At 34.3% G+C, this 25,154-nt stretch overlaps 7 protein-coding genes and 5 pseudogenes across 12 annotated transcripts; 9 read left to right on the forward strand and 3 right to left on the reverse strand.

Annotated features, from left to right (window-relative positions):
- Nucleotides 1-696: 696 nt before the first annotated feature.
- Nucleotides 697-1,618, forward strand: K06B4.4 (Conserved plasma membrane protein; the record flags this gene model as incomplete). Its single annotated transcript, NM_074495.4, has 5 exons — nucleotides 697-837; nucleotides 883-957; nucleotides 1,273-1,357; nucleotides 1,412-1,493; nucleotides 1,543-1,618. The coding sequence occupies 5 exons, from the start codon at nucleotides 697-699 to the stop codon at nucleotides 1,616-1,618; spliced, it is 459 nt and encodes a 152-aa protein (NP_506896.2).
- A 347-nt stretch (nucleotides 1,619-1,965) lies between these two features.
- On the forward strand, nucleotides 1,966-3,377 carry K06B4.15 (DUF1084 domain-containing protein). The gene is made up of 6 exons (NM_001129498.4): nucleotides 1,966-2,085; nucleotides 2,385-2,537; nucleotides 2,582-2,656; nucleotides 2,952-3,036; nucleotides 3,104-3,185; nucleotides 3,236-3,377. The coding sequence occupies exons 1-6, from the start codon at nucleotides 2,026-2,028 to the stop codon at nucleotides 3,309-3,311; spliced, it is 531 nt and encodes a 176-aa protein (NP_001122970.2). The 5' UTR covers nucleotides 1,966-2,025; the 3' UTR covers nucleotides 3,312-3,377.
- A 907-nt stretch (nucleotides 3,378-4,284) lies between these two features.
- K06B4.3 lies at nucleotides 4,285-4,708 on the reverse strand (annotated as a pseudogene). The gene is made up of 3 exons: nucleotides 4,677-4,708; nucleotides 4,395-4,629; nucleotides 4,285-4,327 (listed from the first exon to the last, which is right to left on the reverse strand). Coding segments are annotated over exons 1-3 (310 nt in total).
- Nucleotides 4,709-4,887: 179 nt separating this feature from the next.
- On the forward strand, nucleotides 4,888-4,976 carry K06B4.14 (annotated as a pseudogene). The gene has a single exon. A coding segment is annotated over exon 1 (89 nt).
- Nucleotides 4,977-5,533: 557 nt separating this feature from the next.
- On the forward strand, nucleotides 5,534-7,530 carry nhr-51 (Nuclear hormone receptor family member nhr-51). The gene is made up of 5 exons (NM_074497.5): nucleotides 5,534-5,606; nucleotides 5,655-5,996; nucleotides 6,050-6,160; nucleotides 6,208-6,460; nucleotides 6,792-7,530. The coding sequence occupies exons 1-5, from the start codon at nucleotides 5,553-5,555 to the stop codon at nucleotides 7,145-7,147; spliced, it is 1,116 nt and encodes a 371-aa protein (NP_506898.2). The 5' UTR covers nucleotides 5,534-5,552; the 3' UTR covers nucleotides 7,148-7,530.
- Nucleotides 7,412-8,039, reverse strand: K06B4.16 (annotated as a pseudogene). The gene has a single exon. A coding segment is annotated over exon 1 (628 nt).
- Nucleotides 8,040-9,048: 1,009 nt separating this feature from the next.
- On the forward strand, nucleotides 9,049-11,601 carry nhr-52 (Nuclear hormone receptor family member nhr-52). The gene is made up of 4 exons (NM_074498.4): nucleotides 9,049-9,156; nucleotides 9,203-9,550; nucleotides 10,381-10,744; nucleotides 11,318-11,601. The coding sequence occupies exons 1-4, from the start codon at nucleotides 9,109-9,111 to the stop codon at nucleotides 11,572-11,574; spliced, it is 1,017 nt and encodes a 338-aa protein (NP_506899.1). The 5' UTR covers nucleotides 9,049-9,108; the 3' UTR covers nucleotides 11,575-11,601.
- An 81-nt stretch (nucleotides 11,602-11,682) lies between these two features.
- On the reverse strand, nucleotides 11,683-12,443 carry K06B4.17 (annotated as a pseudogene). Its single transcript has 2 exons — nucleotides 12,394-12,443; nucleotides 11,683-12,154 (listed from the first exon to the last, which is right to left on the reverse strand). Coding segments are annotated over exons 1-2 (522 nt in total).
- Nucleotides 12,444-17,242: 4,799 nt separating this feature from the next.
- Nucleotides 17,243-19,242, forward strand: nhr-196 (Nuclear receptor domain-containing protein). Its single transcript, NM_074499.4, has 4 exons — nucleotides 17,243-17,640; nucleotides 17,895-18,230; nucleotides 18,291-18,654; nucleotides 18,819-19,242. The coding sequence occupies exons 1-4, from the start codon at nucleotides 17,617-17,619 to the stop codon at nucleotides 19,115-19,117; spliced, it is 1,023 nt and encodes a 340-aa protein (NP_506900.2). The 5' UTR covers nucleotides 17,243-17,616; the 3' UTR covers nucleotides 19,118-19,242.
- A 244-nt stretch (nucleotides 19,243-19,486) lies between these two features.
- On the forward strand, nucleotides 19,487-21,321 carry nhr-197 (Nuclear hormone receptor family member nhr-197). Its single transcript, NM_074500.3, has 4 exons — nucleotides 19,487-19,629; nucleotides 19,714-20,061; nucleotides 20,573-20,936; nucleotides 21,024-21,321. Exons 1-4 carry the CDS (start codon nucleotides 19,582-19,584, stop codon nucleotides 21,284-21,286), a joined length of 1,023 nt encoding a protein of 340 aa, NP_506901.1. The 5' UTR covers nucleotides 19,487-19,581; the 3' UTR covers nucleotides 21,287-21,321.
- Nucleotides 21,322-21,778: 457 nt separating this feature from the next.
- nhr-268 (Nuclear hormone receptor family member nhr-268) lies at nucleotides 21,779-23,133 on the forward strand. The gene is made up of 4 exons (NM_074501.4): nucleotides 21,779-21,908; nucleotides 21,954-22,301; nucleotides 22,414-22,777; nucleotides 22,860-23,133. The coding sequence occupies exons 1-4, from the start codon at nucleotides 21,861-21,863 to the stop codon at nucleotides 23,120-23,122; spliced, it is 1,023 nt and encodes a 340-aa protein (NP_506902.2). The 5' UTR covers nucleotides 21,779-21,860; the 3' UTR covers nucleotides 23,123-23,133.
- Nucleotides 23,134-23,525: 392 nt separating this feature from the next.
- On the forward strand, nucleotides 23,526-24,688 carry nhr-200 (annotated as a pseudogene). The gene is given in 5 exon segments: nucleotides 23,526-23,573; nucleotides 23,654-24,001; nucleotides 24,051-24,150; nucleotides 24,152-24,409; nucleotides 24,469-24,688. Coding segments are annotated over 5 exon segments (974 nt in total).
- Nucleotides 24,689-25,154: the final 466 nt, after the last annotated feature.

Here is a 25,154-nt window from a genome sequence, read left to right on the forward strand (position 1 = left end):
TGATTACACGGCAGTTTTTATTTAGAAAAAAAACTAAATAAAAAAATGAATGTTCACGGGATTCAATAAATAAATTTTTTGAACATTTTTTGTTACCCAGACGCGAAATTTACGGGTTTTAGACAAATTTCTCAATTTTCAAGAGTTGAAATATAGTTTTCTAAAGGGAAAATTAACTTTTTTCTCAAATATTTTTTGGTAGTTTTGTTGCAAATGTTTAGTTCTTTTTGAAAAATCTCAGTACACCTTTGATCAGCCTTTGAGTTATTATGGTAATTAACATTTATAAGCAAAATTTATAATTTTTCAAAACATCAAGTTTATTCACTAATAAATAAATGATGGCATCGAAAATTTTCTATTCAAACTTGGCATTACTTTTGAGGTGAGCTATAGGTTCCAGGGTTTCACGCTTGCAAAAATGGAAGAGTGGCTGTGTGTGAATCTCGGCCGCGGACAGAAAAATGGAGTTATGCAAACGCGCTCCGCTGCACAAAGCGATTCTCGCTGTCAAAGTCGACGAGCTTTCAAAATTGTCCACAATCATCAGAGCTTTTGTGAAAAATAACTGAGCTCTCACCAAAATGAGGAAAATAGGCGGTAGGCAGGCATGTAGGCATTGCTCTCCAAAATCAAAATGTTGCGGGCGAAGCCCGTAAATTGTTCACAGTCTGAAATTTTCAGAATCAATATTCAATGATCAGTGTCGGCTACATGTGCCTGTATCTCTGGAAGACGATGCTTTTTCTGATTGATGCATTCTGCGCAATCTTCGGAGATCGCAAAGTCGAGCGTTTCGACAATTTCGGCTTATTCCTTTCGTTCAACCTTTTTGCGGTGAGAAGAGATTTAAAAAATTCAATTAAAAAAACATTTATACAGATCATCTATGGTGTATTCTTCGTAACGATCGAGCCTGAGAGCAAGCGATGGTTCTGTTACTGCGGAATTTTGGGGGTAATTCACGAGGTGTCACACTCTGGTGTAATCTGCAAAAAATGCAAAATTTTAAAATCACACTTCTCAACTGATTTTGTATGGTTAGGATCATGCTGACGTCACATATTTCTATTCGAAAAATTCCCGCATTTTTTGTAGATCACACCGAAATTGGACATTCTGACACCACGGGGTAATTGAAAATTAGTTGAGTAATGGAAAAATAAATGATCTTGTTTGGAACAAATTCAGAAGTTTTCTGATTTCTCAATACTTCCCGAGTAGTTTTTTCACAAAAACCTTGAAAATTCGTAGGGTTAACGCAAATTTCAGGCGATTCATCTAGTCACATCCACCATCTTCTATTTCTACATTTATATTCGTTTGAACGTCGAGGACAATCAACAGCTTTTGTATTGTTAGTATTTTAGAATTTTACTTGTAGAATCAATTTCAAAATTAAAACTTTCAGGGACAAGCCGCCTGGCTCCAATTTCAATGTTATTTATGACCGGGTTGCTGATGATTTCTGTGCTGATTATGTGCAAGATGAGGTTATTTTTTGGTCTATGGGATACAAACCCTGAATTTGTTTTATTTCAGTTTTTTCCAATCGTCCAAGAGGTTGCTGGAACATCTGTACGAAGTTGAGGATACTGGAGGAAAGAAGGCAGTTTAAACGGGAAAATGAAATACTTGTAATTTTTCGCATTTATTTATTAGTGAATAAACTTGATGTTTTGAAAAATTATAAATTTTGCTTATAAATGTTAATTACCATAATAACTCAAAGGCTGATCAAAGGTGTACTGAGATTTTTCAAAAAGAACTAAACATTTGCAACAAAACTACCAAAAAATATTTGAGAAAAAAGTTAATTTTCCCTTTAGAAAACTATATTTCAACTCTTGAAAATTGAGAAATTTGTCTAAAACCCGTAAATTTCGCGTCTGGGTAACAAAAAATGTTCAAAAAATTTATTTATTGAATCCCGTGAACATTCATTTTTTTATTTAGTTTTTTTTCTAAATAAAAACTGCCGTGTAATCAATTTTCGTCATTCCTTCGTTCGGTCACGGCCGCAAAATGTCGCGAATTGTGGATGGCATCGAAAATTTTCTATTCAAACTTGGCATTACTTTTGAGGTGAGCTATAGGTTCCAGAGTTCTTCGTTTGCAAAAATGGAAGAGTGGCTGTGTGTGAACCTCGGCCGTGGACAGAAAAATGGAGTTATGCAATCGCGCTCCGCTACACAAAGCGATTCTCGCTCTCAAAATTGACGAGCTTTCAAAATTGTCCACAATCCTCAGAGCTTTTGTGAAAAATAACTGAGCTCTCACCAAAATGAGGATAATAGGCTGTAGGCAGGCATGTAGGCATTGCTCTCCAAAATCGAAATGTCGCGGTCGAAGCCCGTAAATTGTTCACAGTCTGAAAATTTCAGAATCAATATTCAATGACCAGTGTCGGCTACATGTGCCTGTATCTCTGGCAGACGATGCTTTATCTGTTTGATTCATTCTGCGCAGTTACCGGAGATCGCAAAGTCGAGCGTTTTGACAATATCGGCTTCTTCGTTTCGTTCATACTTTTTGCGGTGAGTAGATATGAAAAATTCAAATTTTTAGAAAAGCTTTACAGATCATCTATGGTTTATTGTTCGTGTTGATCGAGCCGGAGAACAAGCGATGGTTCAGTTTCTGCGGAATTTTAGGGGTAATTCAAGTTTTGTCTCACTTCGATGTGATCTACAAAAAATGCGGGATTTTAGACGCAGACTTCTCAATAGATTTCGTATGGCTAATAGTAAAAGCGTGCTGACGTCACATAATTATGTGTGAAAAAATCCCGCATTTTTTGTAGATCAATTGATGGGACAATCTGACACCTACTGGAAAAAGAAAAGATTTCGTTTAAAACAAATTCAGAATTATTCTAATTTCTCGATATTTTCCGTGTAGTTTTACCGCAAAAAAAACCTCGGAATTTTTAATGTGCGCTCAAATTTCAGGCAATCCGTCTAGTCACCTCCACCATCTTCTATTTCTACATTTATCTTCGTTTGAAAGTTGAGGACAATCGACAGTTTTTGTATTGTTAGTATTATATTTTAGTCTTTTAAAATTTCATTTGTAGAATCAATTTTAAAATTAAAACTTTCAGGGACAAACCGCATGGCTCCGATTTCAATGCTATTCATGTCCGGGTTGTTGATGATTTCGGTGCTGATTATGTGCAAGATGAGGTTAGTTTCCGGTCTATTCGATATGAAACCCGAATCTATTTTTGTTTCAGCTTTTTCCGGTCGTCTAAGAAGGTGCTGGAAGATTTGTACGAAGTTGAGGAGACTGGTGGAAAGAAGGCTGTTTAAAAGCAAAATTGGATTGTCTAAATTTTTGATATTTATTTTCTTCAAAAATAAATGACACCCTAAAAATCTACTTGTAACTTTACGACACATTTTGCTCACTTTCGATTAATTTTATGAGAGTATAACAATAAGGCCCAAAATCTGAAAGCCTACTATTGAAAGAGCTTAAGAGTCGGAGAGTAGAATAATAGGCTTGAAGCCCAACGACCAGACCTGAATCTCCCTCACTATGGACTGTTTCTGAACATGGGCCTTTAAATGAAACAGGCCGCTGGCACCTTCAGACCCTTTCCTAGTCATAGTATCATTTGGAGCACTAATTTTGAAGTACTTTTTTACTCACATACAATTGTTACTATTGAGAATGTTGCACTTGTATGTAAATAATAGGGAAATGGATACACAATATTATATTACTAGGACAGCTTTCATAAAGAATTGCTTTCTTGGGTGACAGATGTTCCAAAAGCAGTTTCACAAAGTTTTCAGCCGCTCCAGCTTTCTTAACACTAAAACTGATTACTGTCATAGGTAAAATGTAGACATGTCTAGTGTAGCGTAGATATTTATAGTTCAAAACAGTTCACATTGGTATTTGATTATTGGAATAAAAACATTAAAACCTAGTCAACTGTGGAGTTTTCCAGTTTTTTAGTTCTAGTTACTCTAACTGCTTACTTTCATCTAACAACTGACATTTCCTATTCAATTGTTGAAATCTAGCACCTATCGTTCCTATTTAGAGTTCTTTTCGAGCTTATTTTACGAAGTGTTTAAAGTCTAAATTTTTTTCACAGAAAATCCGGCGACTGCTTTTGAACCGTATTTCATACACTTGAACCTTCTGTGTAATATTTATTTGTTCAAAATGAAATCGAATATTATTCAGAATCATTACTTATATTATCATAAGAGTTGTTCGAATTATTAAAATTGTTGTTCGAACGGAAGAGGCAACCGCAACAGCAGCAACAGCAGCACACGATGAAGACCCCCATCAAAATGTACACCCAAATCTGAAATTAAGACGATTCTTTCAAGCTCTTTAAAGCTTTTTCAGGATCTGAAGACCTGAGACGTTACCTCAAGAGCAATACAGCATTCGTTGGTGTCATCACCGCAACGATAGTAGTGATGGGCAATCGATGGCTTACCGCACTTATCTCCACTAATGATTTGGAAAATAGTATACAGCAACATTTTCGGCAACCTGACAAACTTTCACGTCCACTCCGTCGCCGGCGTCCGAGTTGACAATCGCAAAGATCACGATGATCACGCAGAAGATGAGAAATTTGAGATTTAGCATAATGAGACTCTGGAAAAATGATTGATTTTTGCAAAATATTGCCGACTAGAACTCACAAAATCCAACGAGACCGCCGAATCCGACAAAGAAAATACCGAAGACTGACTTTTCGAAATTTTATTTTTGGAAGCGAAACGTGTCATCAGTGGGGTTCAAGGCTATGACGATCAGTGAGAAGTCACGATTTTTTGAAAGAAAAACTGTGAGAATAAAGAAAAATAGAGCCCGTGCGGTGAAAATCAATTTTAAAGTAAAAAAATTTCAGGGACAAACCGCCTGGCTCCAATTTCAATGCTATTTATGACCGGGTTGCTGATGATTTCTGTGCTGATTATGTGCAAGATGAGGTTATTTTTTGGTCTATTGCAAACAAAACCCAAATCTATTTTTATCTCACTTGTGCGACGTTGAGTAGACTGCAGGGAAGAAGGCTGTCTGAAACAGAAAATAAGATCCTCTTAGTTTTTGATGCTTATGTTTATGAAATCATAACAATAAGGCCCAAAATCTGAAGGCCTACAATTCAAAGAGCTTGTCGGAAAGTAAAAGAAAATGCTCGGAGACCAACGACAAGACCCAAAACTCCCTCACTAACTAAAAGGACTGTTTCTGAACATGGTCTTTTGAATGAAACAGGCCGCTGGCACCTTCAGAACTTTTTCCTAGTCATGGTATCATTTGGAGCGCTAATTTTGAGCCAGAGATATGCTCTCCAAAGCTCAAAAGATCATATAAAAACTCAGTGATCACATTTGTCCTAATGACTACTTTCTCATTCAACACGCTTTTCAACATCTCGCGGTTCATTATTTCCAAAATCTCGCACATAATCCACCTGCAAGAATTTTCCTTTTTCGTCTGTGTGTCTATTGATATTCTGTTCTCTGTCGGCTCACTACTTGTTTTTGGATATTTCTGCTCAACCACCTAAAATGAACAAAAACTGTTTGATTTGCCATCGAAAAGCAGCTGGGCAGCATTATGGGGTGAGTTCCCTGCCTATACCTACCTCATCAATTTTCTTTTCTGAACAGGTATTATCGTGCTTCGCTTGTAAAATGTTTTTCCATCGAATGGTCGTTGAGAACTTACATTACTGCTGCCAAAAATTCAATAAGTGCTACGAAAAGTTCATTATTCTTCCAAAGTGCAAAGCGTGTCGTTATCAAAAATGCTTAGAAATGGGCATGCAAGCCTTCCCTCGACGCGTGAAATCATTTGAAGAATCAATGGATTTAAAGATACAGCGAATGCTCATGAATCTCAGCGAAATGGATGAGCAAAGACATTGGAGAATGCTCAACTCGTATTCAATAGAGGATCCGAGTCTGGGAGATGTTTTGGTAGATTCTAATGTGATGAAAATTATGAGAAAGGTTTTTTTTTGGATTTCGGAATGGAAACCCTCCAAAGAAAACTATTCTTACAGCCTTCCAATCAGAAAGTAACCGCTCACGAATGGGCATTTCTTGACGTGTATTCCAGGATCTCCCATTTTTCAAATTTTGAATTTATGAATAATATTAGCTTTGCTGATAGAGTAAGGATAAGTTTTTTCGTTGGTTTAACTTTAAAAATTATATTGAGAAATTAATATTTTCATTCAACTGCTTGCGAACAGGAGTTTTCCACGGAAGTATGCGAACATTGCGAGAACAACGAGATTGTCTTTTGACGCCGTCTGGAGAAGATGTCTACCCAGACGCTGTCCATAATCTATTCAAGGATTCTCCGGGGCTTTTGAACAGGACATGTTGTCTGCTGGTTTCCAAGCTCATCGAGTTGAAAGTTACAAATGAAGAATATCAATTGCTTAGCCTGATATTCTTTTGTAATCCGAGTAAGTTTCTACATGTGTTTCCTGTAAGGCTTCCATAGGAGGCAGGCGCGGGTTCAGGGCCTGACACCTGCCTCCAACCTGCCCCCTCAGGCCGGCCTCTCCCTTATTTCTGCACTTTGGCAAGAAGTCAAAGGCTTGGTGTTAACACCACATAGTACGAAAGGTGGATCTTTCTCCGCGGTTCACGGTGCGAGGCAGGCGGACGTCGCCGCTAGGCGGGCGCGGCGCCTGATTGGTTCGAAAAAAGAGTCATCAACAGTTGATTGACCTGACAAATCCCTTTGAGGCTTTCAACTCCAAGCTTGCTAACAGAAAATTTTAAAATTTTCAGCGATATCCCACAATCTCTCGGATTTCGCTCGAAACACGCTGGCCTCACACCAAATCAAATACAGCTCTGCCTTATTCCGTCACCTACAAATTACAAATCCAGGAACTGCGCCTGTCAGATTCCAAGAGCTTATTTCACTTGTTCACGTCATCAATCGTGTCACCAATGACATGCAACACGTCAGCATGATGTTTCAGTGTATGATACCAAGTTTCAAGTTCAAGCAACTCGTCACAGACACCTTTGTGGATTGTGGTGTTGTACAGAAAAAGTCGAACGTTAAAATTTTAAACGAAAAACCGTGTGCCGACAGTTCTCAGGACTTTATATTTCATAAAAATAAATTCATTCATTGAACACAATCAAAATTACTGATCAGCCTTTCTGGAAGCGAAGTGAGCCTCAAATTCAGACTTCTTCTTGGCGATGAAGGAATCGTAGGCAGCTTGATCTTCAGAAGATTGAGTCTTAATATAGGTGTCAACTTGTCCAAGGAATTGATTGAATGCGGCACGAGCAGCGTCACGATCAATTTCAGTTCCTTCAGCTGGCTTTTGGGATGCAAAGTCAGCAGCAAGCTTTAAGAATCCACCAGTTGCTTCCTATACTCCTCGCTTAGACTTCGTTTTTCTACAAAAGACTTCATTGCACGGGCAAGTGAGCCGGTTCGTACGACATGGTACTTAAGAAGAATAGTTTTATCTTTATCACTCATTGTTTGAATAAAATCAAAATCCAAGAAATATGATACTCTAGAATAAGCACCCAAAAACAATAAGTCGCTAGCTGGAAACTCGGCACCTGATTTCTAAAAACTAAAATTTAGAGCCATTCCTCTCTTCTTGGACTAGTAACTTTCTCAACAAGTTTCATAGAATTCCTGTCCCTCAAAATATCCTCCAGACTAGGATTCTCCATAGAGTAAAATTTCGAAAAAGTGGAATAGTTTTGGCTATCCCGCACACTCAAATCTTGGAGTAATTTGCAAAATTTGTCCGGATCCTCAATTTCCAGAAAAGTTGCCTCGTATCGCATACCAACTTTCAGACATTTCTCAAATCGACAAGCTTTACACTTTGGATAAACTTTAAAGCTCGTCGAGCACTGATTGCTCGATTTGCAAGTGAATTGCAACTTTTTTTCGAGCGTTCTATGGAAGAACATCTTACAGGCGGAACACGAGAAAACCTGGAATAATTTATTTGAGCCCTATGATTTTAATACAAAAATGTATTTTTCTTACCCCATAATTCCTAGTGTACGCAGTATTTCCACACACAAGACATTCCTTGGCTTCCAAATCCACCTGTCGTTTGGAGCTTGATGTTGTTTTTAGCATGGAGAAACGAAATTAGATAAAAGTTTTGAAACAACAAAACTAGGCGGTAGCTAAATGCGATTACAAGTCAAGTGGAATGCATAAACGCTAATGAGTAGGTAACCGGGAAAGGTTCATTTGATCACTGGAAACCGGTCACTGGAAACCTGAGGACATATAGGATACATTATTAGTCGCTCCGTCCTGGCAAGGCATGATCAGAACGCACTTTTACAGCCTCTTATAGTAAGACCGTCCGCCTTGCTCTCAAATATTTCGTCAGTATATTTACAAAAAACAAACAAATTTGTGTTTTTTCTCATTTCATTTTTATTAGTCAATTTTTCGGAGGCATTTTCCCGGCGAAAGGCGTGGAGGCAATAGTGAAGGCGGGCGGCTTCGATACGGGCGGCACAGTCCTAGGAGTTTCATAACCCTTACGTTTGGCAGAGATGTTAGAAAATACGTCAGTAGTGGATTTTGAGAGATTGTGAGGGATTTTCATTCAAACAAATCCGCTTCAAACCAACTAATCCCGCTAAAATCAAGAGATCGGTCATGAAAAAGCTCAAAGAAATTAGGAAAATTAGGAACACAGTAGTAATATTATTTTGTTATCGAGGCGCCTTTTACCTACCTGTTTGCACCCTCGAGTCTTACCGCAAACCATACGAATATTTCTTTAAGAAACCAAAAAGGGAATTGTTTTGGTTCGTTTTTGTTTTTAACATTTGCAGAGGCGATATCCGGGCGAGTGGCAGTCGCCTTGCGGGTGGCCATGTTTCCACAAACAAAACATTTTTCGTACTTTGTATCCACCGGTGTATGCTGCATTAAATCAACCTGCTAAATGAATTTCAAATCTCTTGGTCTTTTCTCCACCTCTATCTCTCCCTCTCTCCCTTGCTCTATTTCTCCTGATTTCAGCTTATATGACTACTAGTGAGCAAGCCACTGGCTCAAATATATGCTTATTTATTTCACCCGGTTCGATTCTCAATGAAATGTTTAGTTTGTTGTTCGTATGCTAGCAGTAGGAATTTTGGCGTAAGATTCACATATCTTTAACTAAAAAAACACACAAATATTTCAGGCGTTATCATGCTCGGCGTGCAAAATGTTCTTCACTCGAGCAACGAAAAATTACGCAAAGTTTACCTGCAAATATGACAAAAAATGTTTCGAAAGCTTCACAATTCTTCCAAAGTGTCAATTTTGTCGATTCAAAAAGTGCCTAGAAATTGGAATGAGATTTTCGGAACCGAAACAGCAATTGTTTAACCTGAATAATTCGGTGGATCAAGATTTGATAATTCTACTCGGAAACCTTGCTGTGAAAGATGGTGTTCATTATTCCAACTTTTTAAACTTCTATTCTTTGGAGGACCCAAGTATGGACGATATTTTGGCAGATCGCAGCAGGATGAAGTTGATGAAAAGGGTAAGTAGAATTTACCTTGTCCAGAAGGGTCATACCAGTGCCCTCCATTGTAAAACAATGGTGAAGGGACCAAAATCAACTGAAATCAGTGATGAAACTTCGGACCAAAATATCTCGGAGCTCCCTTGGGCATAGCAGCTGGAAATTACAGAGGAATCGTCTCAGACCTCCTACTGTGGCTTGACACTACTTTTGTTCCGAAGTCAGGAATCCCATTTAAACACTTCCCTTGTTAGCAGGTGTTGTTGAAATTGAAGTATAACTGACAAGGAAGTGAAAATTTAAACTTGTGGAATTTAAAGTTAACACTGTGCTATTTGAAAAAAATATGTTGAGTCTACAAACCTGCAAAAGAAAATAAGCGACGGAAAATATATTTTTCAAACTTTAAATGACTTTCCGGAAGCCTAGAAAAATTCCAGATATTTTTTTCATTGCTCTGGCTAATTGTAATGAAGCTTTTACAACTGTGTACTGCACTATAGTGATTTTCCAAAAAATTAACAAATTAAAAAAAAACGTTTGATCTGTTTCGTGCTAATTACTTCCTTTTTTATTCATAAGTTGTGTTATGACGAAGATTACATATTTTTTGAGTTTTAGAAATTGAGATTGTTTGAAAAGCTTTTTAAGAAAGATCTTTGAGCTGCAGTGAAGCACCTTAAAATGGAAAATGTCAATCTTACAATTTTAGACGCCTAAAATTTCCCCAGGTGTGGAATTAGACAGAATTTAAAAATTTAAGCGGTGCCCAACTTTTGACAATTTTTGCCGATTTTTGCCAAAGATCTCATACATAATATTACTTTGAAATAATCTCTAAAGTTCAGACGCTTGAAATCAAAACGAAATCTCACGAGTGGACATTTCTGGGCTCCTACTACAAAATAGCTCAGTTTCTGGACTTTGACTTTGTCAAAACTATGAGCCTTGCCGATAGGAAAATCTTATTCTCCTACAATACTCTTCGAATGGGATCTCTATCTCGATCCATGCGTACATACCTTGATAAACGAGATTGCCTGATGACTCCAAGTGGCGATGACTTATTTTCACCTGCCGTACGCGGGTTGTTCGACAAAACGCCAGAAATAATCAATAGGATCTTGTGCCAGGTGGTTGGAAGACTGATGGAAATTAAAATTACATATGAAGAATACTTGCTTTTGATCATGATTGTGTTCTGCAATCCATGTGAGTTTGATACAGAGGGATTAGAATTTAAAAAAAACTTTTTTGAAAAAAACTAACTAAAAATTGAAAAAAAAACAATCAATTAAAATTGAGCATCCCCCAATATGAATATTCAAAACAAAAATTTAAATTTGAACTTTTTTTGGAAAATTTTGAAAAAAAATCCGCTAAGTTTTTAAATTGAAAATTCGATTTTCACTTTGAAAAAAGTTTAAAATTTATGTAATTTCCGACATAATTTTTCAAAATCACAAATTTATTATTGTCGGTAACACTTTATTGAAAAATTCATATTTTTATTCCCTACTAAACTTTTTAGAAACTCAAAACATGCATTTTCTGCCAATCTTTTCTTTTTCAGAAATTTATGGTTCCCCGAAAAAAAAATCCTCCTGAAAGTTTGAATTTACCCCAAAAAAATTTCTCAGAAAACTTAATTTTTCAGCCGGAATTATTTCTCAGAATATTTTTTTCTATTTCAAGTCGGACCTAATTATGAAAAACCTGTATGATCTTACAACAAAATTTGATTTGCGAACACCTTTAAATTCCTTTAAATTGAAATAATTACAGCAATATCTCACGAACTGTCCGATTCAGCACGAGAAACTCTATCCAAATATCAAAATATGTATGCATCATTTTTGTTCCGCTTCTGCCAACTCAAGAACCAACACAAGGCGCCAACTCGGTTCAATGATATTCTTTCAATATGCAATGTTAACAACAAAAATGTGGAAGATTACTGCTTTGTGCATATGATGTTTCAATGTATGGTTCCTGAGTTCAAGTTCAAAAAACTGGTTAATGATATCATAATTCGAAGTTAGAATTGAAATAAATAGAAAATAATTTGCAATTTTTCTTTTGTGATGTGTGAAATGTACCTGTACAGATATAGGTGCAAACACATTTTTTTCAACACAAAAATTTAATCATTCTTCACAATTTTCAGCGAAAATTGTTTAAATATAAATCTTAGCACAATGAAAAGCAAAGAAAATGGTACAAAATACGATAAAGCAATAATAAAATACACACCCAATAAGTTTCTGCCAATAAATCCAATCTTCCTTCCTTGTGGATCCATTTCCGGGATCGGACCAAATTTAGCGACAAATTCAGTGTGCTTGACAACCTGATCTTCTGGTCTGTGTGGCTGGTTTAGCAATAAATTGGCGAATTTTTCAGCATTTTACTTGTAGTTTTCATCGTGCAAAATTGAGCGGATAGCTTTTCGAATTGTGTGGAAATTTTCCAACTCTCGTTTCTGAACAATTGTAACTCCTCCATGCTTCGCAAGCATATTCGCATTTCTATTTTGATCACAGAACAATGGAATCATCAGAGCCGGTTTGCCAAGATACGCAATTTCGTTTGTACTGCCAATACCTCCGTGTGTCATGAACGCTGTCAACCGGTTTGAAACTATGTGATCTCGAGTCCATTTTCTCTTCTTTATAATTCTTTATTCTCTATTCTTCTTGTTTTATGATTCTTACCTTACCCATTTCCCACACTCGAGATGAACTCTTGCTGGGTTTGTCTCGTTTTATTAATTTATTTTCTCATTAAACCTAAATTGTACTACCTTTTAATGTATTACCTTTTTTGGCTTATGTTGAAAATAAATCAATCAATCAATCAACCGGTTATCCGCCAGAAGAGCAGTCTGGGGAGCCCATTTCGAGAAATGCACGTATAGTCAAATGTACCAGAAAATGCCGAACGAAGTATGCTAGCTTGTACGGAAGTTTATTTTAAAAAATTCAGAAATTAACCAGAAGCTGCTATTTTCAAAAATTCAAAAGTATGGGAAAATCATATGAAGTCATTCTTTTTTATTTCAAAAAACTGTTCAGCATAGTCAAATGTACCAGAAAATGCCGAACGAAGTATGCTAGCTTGTACGGAAGTTTATTTTAAAAAATTCAGAAATTAACCAGAAGCTGCTATTTTCAAAAATTCAAAAGTATGGGAAAATCATATGAAGTTATTCTTTTTTAAAAAAAACTGTTCAGCACAACCAAATATACCAGAAAAGGCCAAACGAAGTGTGCTAGCTTGTACGGAAGTTTATTTTAAAAAATTCAGAAATTAACCAGAAGCTGCTAATTTCAAAAATTCAAAAGTATGGGAAAATCATATGAAGTCATTCTTTTAAAAAAAAACTGTTCAGCACAACCAAATATACCAGAAAAGGCCAAACGAAGTATGCTAGCTTGTACGGAAGTTTATTTTAAAAAATTCAGAAATTAACCAGAAGCTGCTAATTTCAAAAATTCAAAAGTATGGGAAAATCATATGAAGTTATTCTTTTATAAAAAAACTGTTCAGCACAACCAAATATACCAGAAAAGGCCAAACGAAGTGTGCTAGCTTGTACGGAAGTTTATTTTAAAAAATTCAGAAATTAACCAGAAGCTGCTAATTTCAAAAATTCAAAAGTATGGGAAAATCATATGAAGTCATTCTTTTTTATTTCAAAAAACTGTTCAGCACAACCAAATATACCAGAAAAGGCCAAACGAAGTGTGCTAGCTTGTACGGAAGTTTATTTTAAAAAATTCAGAAATTAACCAGAAGCTGCTAATTTCAAAAATTCAAAAGTATGGGAAAATCATATGAAGTTATTCTTTTATAAAAAAACTGTTCAGCACAACCAAATATACCAGAAAAGGCCAAACGAAGTGTGCTAGCTTGTACGGAAGTTTATTTTAAAAAATTCAGAAATTAACCAGAAGCTGCTAATTTCAAAAATTCAAAAGTATGGGAAAATCATATGAAGTCATTCTTTTTTATTTCAAAAAACTGTTCAGCACAACCAAATATACCAGAAAAGGCCAAACGAAGTGTGCTAGCTTGTACGGAAGTTTATTTTAAAAAATTCAGAAATTAACCAGAAGCTGCTAATTTCAAAAATTCAAAAGTATGGGAAAATCATATGAAGTTATTCTTTTAAAAAAAAACTGTTCAGCACAACCAAATATACCAGAAAAGGCCAAACGAAGTATGCTAGCTTGTACGGAAGTTTATTTTAAAAAATTCAGAAATTAACCAGAAGCTGCTAATTTCAAAAATTCAAAAGTATGGGAAAATCATATGAAGTTATTCTTTTATAAAAAAACTGTTCAGCACAACCAAATATACCAGAAAAGGCCAAACGAAGTGTGCTAGCTTGTACGGAAGTTTATTTTAAAAAATTCAGAAATTAACCAGAAGCTGCTATTTTCAAAAATTCAAAAGTATGGGAAAATCATATGAAGTCATTCTTTTTTATTTCAAAAAACTGTTCAGCATAGTCAAATGTACCAGAAAATGCCGAACGAAGTATGCTAGCTTGTACGGAAGTTTATTTTAAAAAAATCAGAAATTAACCAGAAGCTGCTATTTTCAAAAATTCAAAAGTATGGGAAAATCATATGAAGTCATTCTTTTTTATTTCAAAAAACTGTTCAGCATAGTCAAATGTACCAGAAAATGCCAAACGAAGTATGCTAGCTTGTACGGAAGTTTATTTTAAAAAATTCAGAAATTAACCAGAAGCTGCTATTTTCAAAAATTCAAAAGTATGGGAAAATCATATGAAGTCATTCTTTTTTATTTCAAAAAACTGTTCAGCATAGTCAAATGTACCAGAAAATGCCAAACGAAGTATGCTAGCTTGTACGGAAGTTTATTTTAAAAAATTCAGAAATTAACCAGAAGCTGCTATTTTCAAAAATTCAAAAGTATGGGAAAATCATATGAAGTCATTTTTTTTTATTTCAAAGAACTGTTCAGCATAGTCAAATGTACCAGAAAATGCCGAACGAAGTATGCTAGCTTGTACGGAAGTTTATTTTAAAAAATTCAGAAATTAACCAGAAGCTGCTATTTTCAAAAATTCAAAAGTATGGGAAAATCATATGAAGTCATTCTTTTTTATTTCAAAAAACTGTTCAGCATAGTCAAATGTACCAGAAAATGCCAAACGAAGTATGCTAGCTTGTACGGAAGTTTATTTTAAAAAATTCAGAAATTAACCAGAAGCTGCTATTTTCAAAAATTCAAAAGTATGGGAAAATCATATGAAGTCATTCTTTTTTATTTCAAAAAACTGTTCAGCATAGTCAAATGTACCAGAAAATGCCAAACGAAGTATGCTAGCTTGTACGGAAGTTTATTTTAAAAAATTCAGAAATTAACCAGAAGCTGCTATTTTCAAAAATTCAAAAGTATGGGAAAATCATATGAAGTCATTCTTTTTTATTTCAAAAAACTGTTCAGCATAGTCAAATGTACCAGAAAATGCCAAACGAAGTATGCTAGCTTGTACGGAAGTTTATTTTAAAAAATTAAGAAATTAACCAGAAGCTGCTATTTTCAAAATTTCAAAAGTATGGGAAAATCATAGGAAGTCATTTTTTTTTATTTCAAAAAACTGTTCAGCATAGTCAAATGTACCAGAAAATGCCAAACGAAGTATGCTAGCTTGTACGGAAGTTTATTTTAAAAAATTCAGAAATTAACCAGAAGCTGCTATTTTCAAAAATTCAAAAGTATGGGAAAATCATATGAAGTCATTTTTTTTTATTTCAAAGAACTGTTCAGCATAGTCAAATGTACCAGAAAATGCCGAACGAAGTATGCTAGCTTGTACGGAAGTTTATTTTAAAAAATTCAGAAATTAACCAGAAGCTGCTATTTTCAAAAATTCAAAAGTATGGGAAAATCATATGAAGTCATTCTTTTTTATTTCAAAAAACTGTTCAGCATAGTCAAATGTACCAGAAAATGCCAAACGAAGTATGCTAGCTTGTACGGAAGTTTATTTTAAAAAATTAAGAAATTAACCAGAAGCTGCTATTTTCAAAATTTCAAAAGTATGGGAAAATCATATGAAGTCATTCTTTTTTATTTCAAAAAACTGTTCAGCATAGTCAAATGTACCAGAAAATGCCAAACGAAGTATGCTAGCTTGTACGGAAGTTTATTTTAAAAAATTAAGAAATTAACCAGAAGCTGCTATTTTCAAAATTTCAAAAGTATGGGAAAATCATAGGAAGTCATTTTTTTTTATTTCAAAAAACTGTTCAGCATAGTCAAATGTACCAGAAAATGCCAAACGAAGTATGCTAGCTTGTACGGAAGTTTATTTTAAAAAATTCAGAAATTAACCAGAAGCTGCTATTTTCAAAAATTCAAAAGTATGGGAAAATCATATGAAGTCATTCTTTTTTATTTCAAAGAACTGTTCAGCATAGTCAAATGTACCAGAAAATGCCGAACGAAGTATGCTAGCTTGTACGGAAGTTTATTTTAAAAAATTCAGAAATTAACCAGAAGCTGCTATTTTCAAAAATTCAAAAGTATGGGAAAATCATATGAAGTCATTCTTTTTTATTTCAAAAAACTGTTCAGCATAGTCAAATGTACCAGAAAATGCCAAACGAAGTATGCTAGCTTGTACGGAAGTTTATTTTAAAAAATTCAGAAATTAACCAGAAGCTGCTATTTTCAAAAATTCAAAAGTATGGGAAAATCATATGAAGTCATTCTTTTTTATTTCAAAAAACTGTTCAAAATGTTCAAATATACTAGAAAATACCAAACGAAGTATGCTAGCTTGTATGGTAGTTTTTTTTTAATTGATAAAAATATATAAAAGCTGATTTTTTCAAAAATTCAAAAGTATGGGCAAATCATATGAAGTCATTCTTTTTTTTTTCAAAAACTGTTCAGCACAACCAAATATACCAAAAAAGGCCAAACGAAGTATACTAGCTTGTACGGAAGTTTATTTTAAAAAATTCAGAAATTAACCAGAAGCTACTATTTTCAAAAATTCAAAAGTATGGGAAAATCATATGTAGTGCTTTTTTTTTCTTTAAAAAACTGTTCAGCATAGTCGGATGTACCAGAAAATACCAAACAAAGCAGACTAGCTTGTACGGAAGGTTTTAAAAAAATTGCAGATTTAACCAAAAAGCATTTCATTTGTAGCAGAAAACACCTATCCGAAATTTTTTTAAAATTTTTTCAGATAGGAAACTTTTTTTTCCAGACTGTGAAAATCGATTCTCAAGCTTGGTCAATAATGCTCTCGTACTCTGAAACACCTTCGCCATTGTTGACCTACAAACATTATAAATTTTTTTCGATTTTCAGCGATTGCGTTCCAACAATTTATCTGAAAACGTTCGTTAGTGTACAAATACATTAATTTGCGTACATTTTCTTCCAAAACGGACGATCGAAGCACAAAAAGATTATGGGAAGAATAATTAGAAGTATTCTTAAAAGCTTATGAATAACTTCTATACGTATGCATATTTTTGTAAGATCACTAATACCTTTCCAACATTTGTATGTAGCATGAAATTATAATCTATTGAACTTTTCTAACGTCGAGCCCGAGAATGTTATTCTGACTATGATTTTTCACTGTCACAAACCACAACTCTTTTCTGCCAACGTTTTCTTCCTCAAATTTGCTTGGTTCGAAATATATCATAAGATTATTCATTTTGGTTGATACGCCGGGCTTTTCTGGATTAAGAAGAAGTACGTATATCTTTGTAAGATCACTAATACCTTTCCAATTACTGTGTGTGTTTTGCAAGAAATGATAATCTGCCATTGTGAATAATTTTTAATGTCGAGTTCATGAATATTTATCAGATTATGTCACTGAACGATCACAAACCACATATCAACATCTTCATTTTCTGATTACTGCTCTCGACATTTGCTCAATCCGATAATTTAGATCACTCATTAGGCAGACACATCGGAATCTTCTGACTTTGGAATCTTGATTCAATTTTGGAGAAAACATTGAAACTTACTAGTATTCTAGGGTAATGATGCAATGTGCCGTCTGCTTTACGATGGCAACTTCCAGAAACTATGGCGTAAGTTTTAACGTTATTCAACAAAAAAAACCGGAAGCCGGTAGATGTTGGATCATCTTTACTAGGTTTATGTAGAGTTTCTAAATACGCGCGTCAACGCTCACCTGCCTCGTGCCTTCCAATGGGTATTTTGTTAAAATACATGCGAAACTTGTTTTAAGCTATTTTACTTAAAGATTTACTACACTAATACATAACTTATTGACTTTCCACAACTCACGAATCTGAACTGTACAAAAAGGTTTTTTCTTCAGGTTCTGTCGTGCTTTGCCTGCAAGATGTTCTTCTATCGATCTTCTAAAAACAACCTTATTTATAAATGCAGGAATATAAATCAGTGCTTTCAAAACTACAATAGCCCTATCAAATGCAGAGCTTGCCGGTTTCGAAAGTGCCAGAAAGTTGGAATGAAACTTTTGACTCTGAAAACGAGTCTTCCCGACCTTGACAATGACTTGAACATCTTGTTCGCTGATTTGGAAATAAGGGACAGCTCAAATCATTCGATTTTTCTGAATTTTTACTCGATGGAAGATCCAAGCCTTGTTGATGTTCTTAACAATGCGAATACTATGCATTTGATAAAAAGAGTAAGTTCTGGAAAATATTGCTGCTACATAATATGCATGTGTTGATCTTCTTTTTTTCAGACTCCTGAAGTGAGATCAGATACTCAAGAGTGGTCACTAATGCTCTCGTTTTCAAAAATATCGTATTTTATGAGCTTCACCTTCATCAATGAACTCAGCTTAGCCGATAAGTTAATACTTTTCACAGCCAATATTCTGCGAACGGGAACAATGGCCAGAGCAATGAAGTCAGTTCTGGAAAAAAGATCAATACTGATATTTCCCAATGAGGAGAATATATTCCCGGTTGAGATGAACACAATGTTTGAAAACTCTGACGTTTTAGTGCATCAAATCGCACTTCGAATTGTGGCAAAGTTTGCTGAATTGAGGATGGACAGACGGGAATATCTCCTGCTGAAAATGATTGATTTTTGTAATTCAGGTATAGCGCCAAAATGTGTATCTCGATAATTGCCGTTTTTGCAATTTTTAAAAAATTAGACAAAAATTCAGAACCAAAATTTGAATTAATTCCTCGTCAAGCCACATTTTCAAGCTCAAATGTGAAAATTTCTACATACAACATTCCAATGTCTGCATTTTCAGCCATTTCCGATAAATTATCTTACCATGCGAAGAATATACTATCATTCCATCAGAAAGTGTACAGTTCCGCCTTGCTCCAGCATTGTCAATTTACTAATTCGAGGACCGCTCCAACGAGATTCACTGAACTTCTTTCGGTGTTTAACACTATTCATAAAACCGTGAATAACATGAGATTTTCTTGTATGATGGTGCAATGTTTTGTTCCGAATTTTAAATTCAAAAAGCTCATGCGAGAAGTTTATTTCAATGATTGGAAAGAAAAAGGCAACACGGTTGCTTTGGAGAAACTATTATGAAGATATAAGACCTTTTTTTTGTTTGAAATTATTTCTGTATTTGAAGTACCACAGTTTTCCATTGTTAACATCAAACTTTTTGAATTCTTAGTTACAATAAAAGGTTATAATTTTATTTTTATAAATAAATGAATAAATAAATACTCAAAACGTAATAAATATCTCATTTTAAAAACTTAAATTACAATGAATTTGAACAAATTTCATTTTACTCGAAATTTTTTTGAAAAAAAAAAGGTACATTGTATACTACGCCAGCGCAAATGCACTCTCCCGAGCAGACGAAATCTACTTATGAAACCTTGCAATTATAAAAAGCGTTTGATCTTTGAGGTTTCGAGAACAAAATATGCAACTTTTCCTATTTTCAACTGAATCCCTACTCTTGCTGAGTACTCTCTTCCCTCTTCTCGTTTTCCTTCTCAGTTTCGACAAAATCTCCATATCACTTCAAATTTGATATTATGAATTGTGTGGTATGCTCAGGACGTGCTACTAATCGGAATTATGGAGTAAGTTATTTAAAATTCAAATTATTCACTTTTTCTTACTTGAACTATCTCGATATAACATTTTTTAGCTTTTAAACATTCCAGGCGATGTCTTGTTTTGCTTGCAAAATGTTCTTCCATAGAACAGTCTACAAAAACCTGCTGTTTAGATGCAAACGTATCCAAAATTGCACAATCCACTTCAAAATATTTCCAAAATGTCGTGCATGCCGATTCCAGAAATGTTTGATCGTCGGAATGACACTTGCTCCGTTGAATGATGGAATAGTCAGCATTGGAAATCAATCTGACTATAGCTATGCCAAGTTGTTAGATGATTTGAAATTTAAAAATGATAAAAACTATTCACATTTTGTCAATTTCTATTCATTGGAGGACCCGAGCTTGGCGGATATTTTAAAGGATAGAGGTATTATGAAACTTGTGAAGAGGGTGAGTTTTTTTTTTTAAAGTATACTTTAATGTCAATTACTTTTACAGTGAATTTTACAATAAAATAAAAAAAAACTATTTTGGAAAAAAACTAAAATTATGAATTCCTAGTTTCTTAGTTTTTTCGTTTTCTGGGTGGGAATATTTTTTTTTGATACTTGATACTTCACAATTTACCAAAAATCGACACTTCTGTTTCTTGCGGAACAATTTCTGAAAAATAGAAAAAATATTTTTGAAAAAAGGTATCAAAGAAAAATTTTATAAGTTTTAGCCCAAAAGAAACTTACTGAAACTCTTAAATTGGTTTGAAAACCGAAAATGTATCTTTTATTTTTAAAACATTTTTCATAAGTATGTGCGAATTTGACAAATAATGAATAAATTTGGGCGGGAATGTGAAAATGGTTAAGCCAAATTGATTTTTGTTGCGAATATTGAAAACACAGAACAATTTAGAAAAAAATAACAATTTTTCACAACTATACCTTCAAATAAAATATACTTCTAGACACCCAAGACACTCAACGACGTCGACCAATGGTCAATTATGATGGCATATTCTCGAATATCATATTTTCTAGATTTCAACTTTATTCGAGATCTAGATTCCAGTGACAAAAATACACTTTTCAAGTATAATATCTCGCGAGCTGGGTGCCTAGCACTTGCCAAGTGCGCATTCAATGAAAACAAACCGAAGTTAACATTTCCAAACGATGTTGATGCTTTTCCATCTGAAATGTATAATCTTTGTGGAAGTTCTACAGCTGTTCTGAATCAAGTGTCGGGACAAGTGATCGCCAAGTTTGTTGAATTGAAAATCAAAGATGAGGAGTACTTACTTCTTATATTGGTCATGTTTTGCAATCCATGTAAGTTTCCGGTTTTGAAATGTTCGAATTTTTTTTTGAAAAATACCATTTAACAAGTTTTCACATTCCTTAATCTTACTTTTACAGCAATATCGAATGACTTCTCTGACAAAACGAAACTCGCTTTATCTTCCCACCAACAAGCTTTTTGCTCTGCTTTGTTCCGTTATTGCCAGATAAATTATTCAAAATCTGCACCAACTCGGTTCACGGAACTTTTATCACTTTTTGGAATTGTCAACAAATCGGTGGACAATATGAACAATTTGAGCATGATGCTACAATTTTGTGAGCCGAAATTTCAATTTAAACGGATTATGCAAGATCTTTTTTCTAATTCATTATTATAATGTTTTATTCCATAATAATATAAAATTGCTTACTTTTTTGTTAAAAAAACTGTCAGGCCTTATATTCGTCCATTGTTTTAACATATATTGGCTAATAAAAAGAGCAGGCATCTGAGACCACAAAGTCAAACCAAGTAAGCGTCTACTTGACGCCTGATTAATTCTAAGTTTTGGCTAAATCCAGCTTTTGAACAAAGTACGCACCTATTTGTGATTTACAACTGAACATCTAGCATTAATATTTGAAAGTGATTCTCTTATTTACACTTTTTCTTATTTTTGTCATCTCCAGTGTTAAGAAAAGCTTTATTTTCTCCAACTCTATAATTCTTCTATTATATAGTTATCTCACTCTACACATAAGTTTTGCTGAAAAATAATCTAGATTTAAACTCTCTGAACATGATGTGTCAATCTTGCATCCCATAACTTATCTTTAAACCATTTCGTTTTTGCATGCGTTAATCAAAACTTGTGAATCTTTTTTTCCAGAAATACCTGTTGCATTTTTTGAAATATTGATTAACTTACCCCATATAAAAATTATTAAGTTCCGTAACTGGAGTTTGGCTTTATGAATTGCTTGGTATGCTCAGCACGTGCATTCAATAGAAACTATGGAGTAAGTAAACATTATGCTAAAAAACCTCAAAACTTCTCATTCCAGGTAATGTCGTGTTTTGCCTGCAAAATGTTCTTCCGTAGAACTGTTTTCAAAAATATGTTATTCAATTGCAAATACTTTAAAAATTGCACTATCCACTACAAAACTCACCCGAAGTGCCGTGCTTGTCGATTCCAAAAATGCTTGAACATTGGCATGAAAGCAGCTTCCAAGAATGATAGAATAGTTAGTATTGGCAACTACGAAGATTACAATTTTGACAAATTATTGAATGATTTGATTGTGAAAAATGATAAAAACTATTCAAATTTTATTGATTTCTATTCGTTGGAGGATCCGAGCTTGAAGGATATTATAGAGGATAGAAGTATTATGAAACTTGTGAGAAGGGTTAGTTGCTCATTTTTCGATAAGTTTTATTTCAGATTAGCAGAAGAAATAGAGCGGATCTAACTAGAAAAGAATCCCAATGCCTAAGCTTGAGTAACATATATATTTTCAGACACCCGAGACACTCAACGACGTCGACCAATGGTCGAATATGCTGGCATACTCTCGAATATCTTATTTTCTAGATTTCAACTTTATTCGAGAACTAGATTCCAGCGACAAGAATACACTGTTCAAGTATAATGTCTCGCGAGCAGGGTGCTTAGCACTTGCCATGTGTGCATACAGTGAAAACAAACCAAAGTTAACATTTCCAAACGATGTTGATATTTTTCCATCTGAAATGTATAATCTTTGTGGAAGTTCTACAGCTGTTCTGAATCAAGTGTCGGGGCAAGTCATCGCCAAGTTTATCGAATTGGAAATCAGACAAGAAGAGTATCTGCTGCTATTATTGGTCATGTTTTGCAATGCATGTAAGTTTCAGTTTTAGAAATTGTTTTTTTTTTGAAAATATCATTTAACTAGTTTTCACATTTCATAATCTTTAATTTACAGCAATAACCAATAACTTCTCCCACAAGACAAAACTCATTCTATCATCCCACCAACAGGTTTACTGCTCTGCCTTGTTCCGTTATTGCCAGCTGAAATATTCAAAATCTGCACCAACTCGGTTCACAGAGCTTCTATCAGTTTTTGGAATAGTTAACAAATCTGTGAATAACATGAGCTTTTTGAGCATGATGGTGCAATGTTATAATCCAAAATTTAATTTTAAACGGCTAATGCAAGATATTTTCTCTCATACATTGTCATAATGAATTTTTTTTGTCTGTTTTTCAAACGTTTACTGGTTTTTATTAATAAAAAAAATTAAGAATTGTTTGTGTTTCTAAAATTAGGTATAAGAGATGGTGCGAATCTTAAGGTTTTCCAATTCTAACTTATGACGAGAAAATTTTTTTGGATCAAACTATATATCAACTTTATGAATAGAGAACATTTTTTGAACTTTCTGATCCAAAATACATACGTAATTCATTTATTTTTAAGATATTTCATACTCGTGCCATATACTTTTCTGTCTGGGTGATGACTGAATGTGATCTCGCTTGTGCTTCAAATTCTTCATTTTGAAAAAAAAAAAACTTTTCACGTTTACTCACTTTTTTTAGTTTTTTTTCCAGTTTTGAAAAAAAACTACAATTTGAGTTTGACATTATGCATTGCTTGGTATGCTCTGGACGTGCAACCAATAGAAACTATGGCGTAAGTCTCGAAAACTGCTTGATGACCTCGAAAACTGCTTGATGACATGTAGATCAAACCACAAAAATTTCGAATTTTAGGCGATGTCTTGTTTTGCTTGCAAAATGTTTTTCCACAGAACAGTGTACAAAAAACTGTTATTTCGATGCAAACGTATCCAAATTTGCACTATCCACTTCAAAACTCACCCAAAATGCCGAGCCTGTCGATTCCAAAAATGCTTGAATTTAGGAATGAAGCTAGCTCCTTCAAATGATCAAATAGTTAATATTGGCAATCAGTCTGATTATAACTTTGTCAAGTTGTTGGATGATTTGAAATTTAAAAACGCTCGAAATTATTTAAAATTTATAAACTTCTATTCTTTGGAGGATCCGAGCTTGTCCGAGATATTACATGATAAAATTATCATGAAATTTGTAAAAAGGGTTTGCTAAAATTCTGCAATTTCAACAGCACTCATATATTTTTTTCCAGACATCCGAGACTAAAATTAACGTTCAACAAAACTGAAATATGTTGTCTTACACTCGAATATCCTATTTTCTCGATTTCAACTTTATTCGAGACCTAGATTGACAAAAATACACTGTTTAAATATAATATTTTGAGAGCTGGATGCTTAGCACTAGCCATGTGCTCATAAAACAAAAACAAATCGAAATTAACATTTCCGAATGATGCTGATATTTTTCCATCTGAAATGTATAATCTTTGTGGAAGTTCTACAGCTGTTCTGAATCAAGTGTCGGGACAAGTGATCGCCAAGTTTACAGAATTGAAAATCAAACAAGAAGAGTATTTTCTTCTAACACTGCTCATGTTTTGTAACACCTGTAAGTTTTGGTTTTTGAAAATCTAATTTTATAATTTTTTGAAATTTTAATCTCTATAGCACGAGTGATCTATGCGACAAAACAAAATTCGTTTTATCCTCACATCAACAAACCTACTGCTCTGCTTTGCTTCGTTTTTGCCAGCTGGAATATTCGAAATCTGCACCAACTCGATTCGCAGAGCTTTTATCACTTTTTGGAATAGTGAACAAGTCGGTTGATAATTCAAACTATTTGAACATGATGCTTCAATGTTCCGATCCAAGTTCAAGAGAATGACGCAGGATGTTTTTTTTTTTTGACACCGTGTAATAATACGATATGTTTACCTTTTAGAACTCACATCATACTTAATCATACACATGACAATTGTTTTTGATTTCTTTCAATTTTTTTGCTAATAAAAAAATTTGGAGTAATCATACTGGGGTGCTATTGAAAACTTCCGGCAACCGGCAATTTTCAAAGCTATCAATTTTTCAAAAATTACAAAATTCATTTTTTCAGGATTTTGTGAGTTTTGCAAGAAACTATTATAGAAAAAATACGATCGCACAAAAATAAACAACGACGCAACGACACTCCGCTATTTTTAAGCCCCTCCCACGATTTCATTTGCACTGCGGCCGCCACATTTCAGTGCAAATGAAATCGTGGGAGGGGCTTAAAAATAGCGGAGTGTCGTTGCGTCGTTGTTTATTTTTGTGCGATTGTATTTTTTCTATAATACATATATCTAGGGAAT

The sequence above is a fragment of the Caenorhabditis elegans genome, chromosome V, assembly GCF_000002985.6.
Source record: "Caenorhabditis elegans chromosome V".
Lineage (NCBI taxonomy): Eukaryota > Metazoa > Nematoda > Chromadorea > Rhabditida > Rhabditidae > Caenorhabditis > Caenorhabditis elegans.